The following is a 9,459-nucleotide window of genomic DNA, read 5'->3' as shown; positions in this document are numbered from 1 at the left end:
TCATGACCTGAGCCGAAGGCAGACGCTTAACAACTGAGCCACCCAGGCACCCCAAACTCCATTAAATATTAAAAAAAAAAACTAATACTAAAATTCAAGGGGCGCCTGGGTGGCTCAGTCGTTAAGCATCTGCCTTCGGCTCAAGTCATGATCCCAGGATCCTGGGATCGAGCCCCACATCAGGCTCCCTGCTCAGCAGGAAGCCTGCTTCTCCCGCTCCCCCTGTTTGTGTTCCCTCTCGCTGTGTCTCTCTCTGTCAAATAAATAAAATCTTTAAAAAAAATAAAATAATAAAATAAAATTCGAAATAAAACATGAAAAATACTAGAGGGAAGTTAATGCATATCAAACTCCTTTTTTAAAAAATGTATTTTACATAATTGGATTGTCATTCATTGTCAAAGTGATGAAAGATGCCTCAAGCCCCTATATCCCTTTTTGTTCCAGTCAATACTCTAATCCTGTAAACTGACGTAGGGAGGGTTTCCACTAGAAAAATGGCTTCTTGGGCTGTGTCTAGATCGGTGGCATCAAACTTTTAAAACTGCAACTCATACTAAGACATATAGTTGACATGTAGTTGAGATAGACATGTAGTTGACTCACTGTGTGTACGTAAAACAGATGACAAAGTTCCGTAAAGTAATAACCTTTATGTGAGTAATACTATTATATTATACAGTCTGTTCTACTTTATTCTATTTCACTTTTTGGGGGTATTATTTAATAATATTTTATATTGATTTCATGATCCACATGGTCCTAAAGCTTGAAAAAGACTGGTAAGAGTGTTTCCTGAGAAGTCCCAAGTGTTCACCTCTCCTACTTTATTTTATTTTTTTAAAGATTTTATTTATTTATTTGACAGAGAGAGACACAGCGAGAGAGGGAACACAAGCAGGGGGAGTGGGAGAGGGAGAAGCAGGCTTCCCACGGAGCAGGGAGCCCAATGTGGAGCTCAATCCCAGGACCCTGGGATCATGATCTGAGCTGAAGGCAGATGCTTAACGACTGAGCCACCCAGGCACCCCTACCTCTCCTACTTTAAAGATACCTAGTACTAAGTCTGAAATTACGCCAAGATAAAAAGTTAAACACAAAAAGATATGGTACCGATTGGTTACTTACTATAAAGACCACTGAGATTCTCAGTTAAGGATATCTTATTTGATGAATGCTCACTATTATTACTAGCATCATCCTTTCTATCACCCAGCATAGAGGCTCAGATTCATCTTCATTAACCATCTCTTTCATCAAATCAGTCATCAAATTCTGTGGATTCTATCCTCATACAACATGGCTCATATCTTTGTTCTCCTTTTTCCCCGTATTTTAAAAAATTGAGATCTGATTGACATAACTTTATATTAGTTTTAGACATACAATATAATAATTTGATATATGTATATATTGTGAAATGATCAAAGTTCTTGCTCTGTTTCAGTGGAAGACAGAAATCCTAAAAAACATTAGACTTTGTTAGAAAAATAAAGAAGTATGGATGCTAAAATTTTAAGTATAACTACAAATAGAATATAAACATAATGAATAACTTCCAAATTAATAGGGAAAATAAGGAAAACAGTGTAACAGAAGGAAAAGAGAATAAAAAATGCAAGAAAAAGGATAAATACAAACACAAAATAAATGATAGAAATAAGTCCAAATATTGCACATTACAATAAGTAAAAGTGGATAAAATTTACCTATTAATAAAAGACAGAAACTCTGAAATTGGATTTTAAAGTTCCAGCTACATGCTATTTAAATAAACGTGTCAAAGACAGAATGACACCCAAATGTTGAAAATAAAGGAATGGAAAGAGTTATAACAGGCAAATACCAAGAAGAAGAAGAACAGTATTTAAGTAGATAAATATTTAATAGAAAAAAAAAAAACAAATTAGTGAAACAGGCTCTTAACTATTGAGAACAAAAATGGTTACCAAAGGGGAGGTGGCTGGGGGATGGGTGAAAGAGTAATGGAGATTAAGGATTGCACTTGTCATGATGAGCACAGGGTGATGTATGGAATTGTTGAATCACTGTATTGTATACCTGAAACTAATATAGCACTGTTGTTAACTATACTGGAGTTAAAAAAAAAAAGATATCTTGCTAAGAGATTGTGCTTAGTCACTTCTTTCTCAACATTATCCCATTCTCATCGCTAATAACAAACTTTGACCCTCCGTGAAAAAAAAAATAACGAATTTCACTGAGACTGGTAAAGTCCCATTATACCCCCAGGAGCTTGAAAACAGTAAGAAATTTTTAGGAAGATTATTTGTGTTGAGTCTTGTGAAAATAAATAAATGCCATTAAACATGGAGTTGGGAAGCCCTAAAAGGAGATCTCTCACACACTACCTTCCTCCGTAAGAAGCCGTAACTCACATTCCCCAACAGGAAGAAGCCTACTTTATATACCCTAACAGAAGGAAGGAAGAATTTCTTCCTATCCAGCAACAGCCCAGCCCATGAGAGAAACCACCACACTCAACCAATGAGAAGCCATAACAGCCCCTTCTAGCTTCCTCCTTTCACCTCTAAAAGTAAGCCCCTTTCCTCTTTTCTGGACTTGCCTATGGTTCACCATAAGTTTGCTTGTCCCCAGTTCCACTTCTCTGCTATTCCCAAATAAGCTCATTTTGCTTGTAAAATAGCTGACTCTTGTTCTTTTTAAGGTCAACAGTCTTTAAAGTTAAACTTCATATCTATTTAGCAAACCTTTTTTAATTGGGTAGAAGTTGATTTTCATTCTTGGAGTGAAAATACAGATTTCTTATACTTTTAAAAAAGATTTAACTTTTCGGGTGCCTGGGTGGCTCAGTTGGTTGGGCGACTGCCTTTGGCTCAGGTCATGATCCCGGAGTCCTGGGATCAAGTCCCACATTGGGCTTCTGGCTCAGCGGGAAATCTGCTTCTCCCTCTGACCCTCTCCCCTCTAATGCTGTTTCTCTCTCTCTCTCTCTCAAATAAATAAATAATCTTTAAAAAAATTAAAAAATGAAAAAGATTTAACTTTTCTTCCACCAGAATATAAAAGGGTGCATAAATACAGATGAAGTAGAGGGTAAGCAGAGAATCAGATAACATGATCAGATTTACATTTTATAGCCATCCCTATGGCTGCTGCTAAGAATTATAGAGGGCAGGGACATAACCTAAACTGTCAACTGAAAAATACAGACTATAAAGTAATACATATACACTTGGCCCTTGAACAACACAGGTTTGAACTGTGAGGGTCCACTTTTATGTGGATTTTTTTCAATACAGTACAGTACTATAAATGTATTTTCTTTTATGATTTTCTTAATAACCTTTTCTTTAGCTTACTTTATTATAAGAATACAGTATGTAATACATATATAAAATATGGGATATTGGTAAAGCTTCCAATCACCAGTAGACTATTAGTAGTTAGGTTTTTGGAGACTCAAATGTTATATATGGATTTTTGACTGTGTGTGTGGGGGGAGATGGTGGTCAGCACCCCTAAGCCTCATGTTGTTCAAGAGTCAAATGTATAGGATTGACTATCTTCAGCTCTAAAAAAATACTGGAACCAAGCAATTATACTAAAATTAGCAATCATTATATTTGGTAGAATTATTGGTAATTTTAATTTTTTCTTCATACTTTACTGGATCTTTCAAAATGATTACAATAAACATAGTATTTTTATGATGAAGAAAATGTTACTTTAAAAAAAGTAGGTATTTCTATAAATTTTTTTAAATAGGAATAGAAAGGAAATCTGAATAGTATAAGACACAAAAATTCACTAACTTTTCTTTCATGGAAATTCAGCAGTATTTCAAATGGATTAAATATTGAAAACAAAATTTGATTGCTTTCAACCTTTATGATTTTAAAAGGTCACCTAAATATTTTGGTGTGGTATTTTCTTCTAGGAACTTGATCAAAATGCCACTGAAAAAGTCCAGGCAATGTTCACAGCCATTGATGAGCTCCTGTATGAGCAGAAGTTGAGTGTGCATACTAAGAGTCTACAAGAAGAGTGCCAACAATGGACATGTAGCTTTCCTCACCTCAGGTACTGAAGCCCTGTGGTTGGCTTGTATTCATGGCTGACACTAAGACTTGAAAAGCAGATATCCAAAAAAGCTTCTATTCTGAAATCTTTATAGGCTTGGTTTTAATGAATGTAAATAAGGCCATATGGGGTACAGACTCAGTTGAGAGAAAATTCAAGTTGAGGGAAGTTTCTTGGAGTTTTCATAACTATCACTATGTTGTCCTAATTGAGTAAAACAATTTCTATTCCAGTAGCTGAGATCTGTGTACTGTGGCTGTCCAAACAGCTCTTCTTTTGAGCAAGAGGGTCAGAAAATGTATTTGTTTACACTGTTGTCTACAAGAAAATTCTTATGTATACTTGAAAGCAGACATAAGCTGTTAGGAAACTTTCCCCAGAAACCACATTACTGTACTTACGACTTAAAATTTATACTTAAAATTTATGAAGTATCATGTTCTTAAGAATATAATTCATACTTTTCACTAATTTGGCCTGGCTTTCATCCATTTTGGCAGATTTAATGAAGATTATTATAGAGGATGGAGGGAAAATTACAAATGTTTGCTCAGTTTCCTTGGATTTTTTTCAACAGTGGGAGGCTATAGTTTTATCTTTTCCATCTCCATTCTTTGGAAGAGAGCTATACCTCTAATAAGACTCTGGATTCACATTTTCTCTCAAAAATTATTCTTAATCAGTATCAGACTAAGTACGTACTGGACTTTTATACAGAGCCAGCAAATTTGTTCTAAAATACCTACATTTTGTATGAATGACAGGTGAAGGTGCTTAATTGTCTCTTTATGTTGTTCATTTTGAAGGATTCTGGGTAGGCAGATAATCACTCCAAGTGAAAGTTATGGGCTGTATCCTAGATCCCCTTCTGTTGTTTCAGCTTCACATGAGGCAACACTTTCTCAAGAAAGAGATTCTACTATGTAAGTATTTCTAATATGTAAGTATTTATGTATCCAAATGTGCAAGTGTTATATTCTGCCAGTTATACTAGGGGATTAAAAAATTTTTTACTTGTTGGTATTTAATAAAGCACAGAAAATTCTGTTAAGATTGACTATAGTTTTTGTACATATAAGAATTTTGTTATATAATTTTTTGTTCAAAAAGTAGTAAGATATTCCCTAGGGTTTAAGGATATTTTTGTTATTTTGTTATTTGATATTTTGTTATTCAGATCCATCTCTATCTCTGTATTTATATATATAAATTATATATAATTTTAACGCCCCATTTTAACGATTTTTTGAGGGATGCCTGGGTGGCTCAGTCGGTTAAGCATCTGCCTTCGGCTCAGGTCATGATCCCAGGGCCCTGGGATCAAGTCCTGCACCGGGCTCCTTGCTCTGTGGGGAGCCTGCTTCTCACTCTGCCTGCCACTCCCCCTCCTTGTGCTAGTGCTCTCTCTCTCTCTAACAAATAAATAAATAAAATCTTAAAAAAATAAAGATTTTTTGAAAAAATTTTGAAAAAGTGACTTCTTAAACATAATATTAATTACAACTTTATTTCTTTACAGAAATTAAAGTGCTATTAGTTTATTAGCCTAAATTGGGTAATTAGTATATTATTTAAAATAGCTAATTCTTTTGAATACCTCAAACTCTTTAAACAACAGCAAAATAAACCTAAATAGGATTATTCCACTTTCTTACATTATACACAAAAATAAATTCAAAATAGATTAAAGGGGGCACCTGGGTGGCTCATCGGTTGAGCCTCTGGCTGCGGTCAATATCCCAGAGTCCTGGGATTAAGCCCAGAGGGAGAGGGAGAAGCAGACTCCCCACTGAGCAGGGAGCCTGATGCGGGGCTTGATCCCAGGGCCCTGGGATCATAACCCGAGCCGAAGGTCGACACTCAACTGACTGAGCCACCCAGGCGCCCAAAGGGGAACCCTCTTGCACTGTTGGTGGGAATGCAAACTGGAGCAGCCACCCTGGAAAACAGTATGCAGTTTCCTTAAAAAGTTAAAAATAGAACTATCCTATGATCTAGCAATCATACTACTATTTACCCAAAGAATACAAAACGACTAATTGAAAGGGATACATGCACCCTGATGCTTATAGCAACATTATCTACAATAGCCAACTTATGGAAACAGCCCAAGTATCCATCAACTGATGAATGGCTAAGGAAGATGTGGTACACACACACACACACACACACACACACACAGGAATATTACTCAACCATAAAAAGGAATGAAATCTTGCCATGGATGGATCTAGAGAGTATAATGTTGAGTGAACTAAGAGAAAGACAAATACCATATGATTTCACTCATATGTGGAATTTAAAAAACAAAACAAAACAAAGAGAAACAATCTCTTAACTATAAAGAACAAACTGATGGTTACCAAAGGGTAGTTGGCGGGGAATGGGTGAAATAGGTGATAGGGATTAAGGAGTGCTTTTGTGATGAGCACCAGGTGACGTATGGAAGTGTTGAATCACTATACTGTACACCTGAAACTAATATCACACTGTATGTTAACTAACTGGAATTTAAATAAAAACATTTTTTAAAAACCTAAATAGGATTATTTCAAAACTTATGTTTACCCTTAAATCTATTGTAAAACATCATTGTTTTAATTTTTTTGTTGTTGTTATTCCTCATTTTTTTCCCAAGACTGTAGTTTTACTTATTTGAATCACCTTCTGAGAGTTTTAGTAGCAGTAGTTTTGATGCCTTTTTGGACTTGGAGTCATTTCAAAAGACCACAAAGTAAAACATTACTGCATTGGGCCAGTTATGATTACAGGACCTGGGTTATCAACTAAATAAGTCAGAGAATGGGATTTGTTTACTTTTCTCAAAGGATTTAAATTCAAGTTTCTTATCACTAGGCTGAGCTTTCTTTTTAAATTTAAACTTCATGTATTACATCAATAAGCCTTTTTAAGTTTAATCTTTTTATATAACTTCCAGATTTTTACAAACTAATGTCTTCCACAGAAATGACATATTCTTTAATTCTTACTGACCAAAATTACATAACTCATGTCATGTCATTAATATATTTACCTGATGTAGGATAAAATTTATATATGCCTTATTATTTTATAAGTAGTAGTTCCACTTAGACACTCATCTCCAAGGAAATAAGTAATCAAGCCTGAGCAATTTAGCCCCCTTTTTTAGGATATCTGACTAAATCTTTCTGCAACATACTGTAAACTTCCTTTCTTTCCTTTCCACTTGCTACCCCACTCCTGATAAGCCCTTCTTATTTTTGGATTTGCTTTTCTGGACTATTTGCTTACAGTTTTCAATTATTACTTTCATTTACGATACAGATAAACATCTATCTATACTTCATACACAGACATATACCTAGATGAAACAAATTATCCAGCTTTATTAGCAGACCACTGCTTATGGAAAGCAATAACAAATATAATCCATGATATTTACTTTCATGTAACCACTACTTTGTCCATATGTGTTATTTTCTTGAGTACCATTTGAACTCAGAGCATTTGGCTCAGTCGGTTAAGCGTCTGCCTTCGGCTCAGGTCATGATCCCAGGGTCCTGGGATCGAGTCCTGCATCGGGCTCCCTGCTCCGCAGGGAGCCTGCTTCTCCCTCTGCCTCTGCCTCTCTCTCTCTCATGAATAAATACATAAAATCTTTAAAAAAATAAAATAAATAAAAATATTTATATATTTTAATTAATCATAATTATTATTGATGCTCAAATTGTTACAACTTGGCCATGTCAAGCTAGTTCCTTTGTTTTTGTTTTGACTGTATCCTTGCCTTGTGGTTACAGCAGGATGTTCCAGGCCCATCTTTAATTTTTTCTTCAAGACAAAGAATGAGCTGAAATTTAAGGAGAACTGCTTCTGTTGAGAGGCTAATCCTTGAAAATTTGGGTAGTGAAGGTCTGTAACTTGGTGCTGCTGCTATTTTACCACTTTTTGCTGTAGGAGGTATGGAAAAATGTGATATGAATTAATTTTGATTTTTTTTTCAGTTTAACAAATCAATTTACCATAAAATGAGGTTTATAAATGACTGAGACTTTCTACAAAAATAATATTTCAAATTATATCCATTCTTGCCATTCAACATTATATCAGATTTTCCTTTTAAGATTAAGGGTTGATCGGGGTGCCTGGGTGGCTCGTCAGTTAAGCGTCTGCCTTTGGCTTAGGTCATGGTCCCAGGGTCCTGGGATCAAGCCCCGCTTCGGGCTCCCTGCTCAGTGGGGAGTCTGCTTCTCCCTCTCCCTCTGCCTCTCCTCTTTGCTCTCTCTCTCTCTCAAATAAATAAAATTTTTAAAAATCTTTAAAAAAAATCAGGGTTGATCCTTTCTGTCTCCCTCTTAAAATTTTTCAATAGCTTCCCACTGAATTTAAGATAAAAATATAAAATTATATCATAAGCTGACTTAAGCCTATATCTCTATCACTGTCTTCTGTCATTCTCTCTCTTACTCATTAATCCTCCCAACTGGCTTTCTTTAAGGTATCAAATGTATTAAAACAGGTATTTGGTCCAGTTTCTATTCTTGAGTTTTTGGGCCAGAGAAGAGTGGTACAATAAAAAAGACAAAAATACAGTATTTTCTTCTTTGTATTTCTTAACACCTAGCATAGTGATTACAACATGGTTAGCATTCAATGTTTTTTGGGGTTTTTTTTAAGATTTTATTTATTTGACAGAGAGATAGAGCACAAGTAGGCAGAGCAGCAGGCAGAGGCAGAAGGAGAAGCAGACTCCCCGCTGAGCAGGGGAGCCCACGCGTGACTCGATCCCAGGACCCTGGATCATGACCTGAGCCGAAGGCAGATGCTTAACCGACTGAGCCACCCAGGCGCCTGTATTCAATGTTTTTTTTACTAAATTAAAGCATAACATATTTATATGATACCAAATGATATGAAAATGAATTAATGTATACATTGATATTATGGTTGCAAAACAATGTTATCAATCAAAACAAATATTGGTGTCTAGGCCAAAATGGAATTCCAGGAGCATAAAATAATAGAAGATGGTGGCAGCATAAGGAGAAAACACAGGCAAAAAAGGACCATGAGAATATGACTTTAAGGACATTTCCACTTGAAAAAAATGATGCACTTTACTGTTTCAAGTTAGCATAAAGAGCTGTCTACCTTTAGTTTAAATACGTATCTCAGCAAAAATTAGCTAACTATAATACCTACTAAGATGTTAAAGTGTATGACTATATGCAGAATTATAATCCTTGAACACCACTAAAGGAGTAGAGAGCACAGAATAGAGAAACCTTTGTGTAAATGACTAAATGACTTTCAACAAGTGTGCCAAGACTACACAATGGGGAAAGGACACTCTTCAACAAATGGTGCTGGGGGTGCGCCTGGGTGGCTCAGTCATTAAGCGTCAGCCTTTGG

General features: G+C 35.6%; 2 protein-coding genes across 9 annotated transcripts in view; one reads left to right on the top strand and one right to left on the bottom strand.

Moving 5' to 3' along the window:
• Positions 1-9,459, bottom strand: part of DNAJC9 (DnaJ heat shock protein family (Hsp40) member C9) — an 80,418-nt gene that overhangs the window by 18,903 nt on the left and 52,056 nt on the right. The gene's annotated exons all lie outside the window — the stretch shown is intronic.
• Positions 1-9,459, top strand: part of FAM149B1 (family with sequence similarity 149 member B1) — an 81,685-nt gene that overhangs the window by 23,126 nt on the left and 49,100 nt on the right. For 7 of the 8 annotated variants that reach the window (XM_081822913.1, XM_006731160.3, XM_031025746.2 and 4 more), the window contains 2 exons: positions 3,923-4,065; positions 4,872-4,988. In XM_081822913.1, the coding sequence (XP_081679039.1) occupies positions 3,923-4,065; positions 4,872-4,988 (260 nt within the window). Of the gene's footprint in view, positions 1-976; positions 2,558-3,922; positions 4,066-4,871; positions 4,989-9,459 lie in introns of those variants that run through there. The other variant, XM_031025749.2, reaches the window with a different exon arrangement.

The sequence above is a fragment of the Leptonychotes weddellii genome, chromosome 6 (genome assembly GCF_054177405.1).
Source record: "Leptonychotes weddellii isolate Sample4059 chromosome 6, ASM5417740v2, whole genome shotgun sequence".
In the NCBI taxonomy this organism is placed as follows: Eukaryota; Metazoa; Chordata; class Mammalia; order Carnivora; family Phocidae; genus Leptonychotes; species Leptonychotes weddellii.
This window is presented reverse-complemented; position numbering and strand designations above follow the sequence as displayed.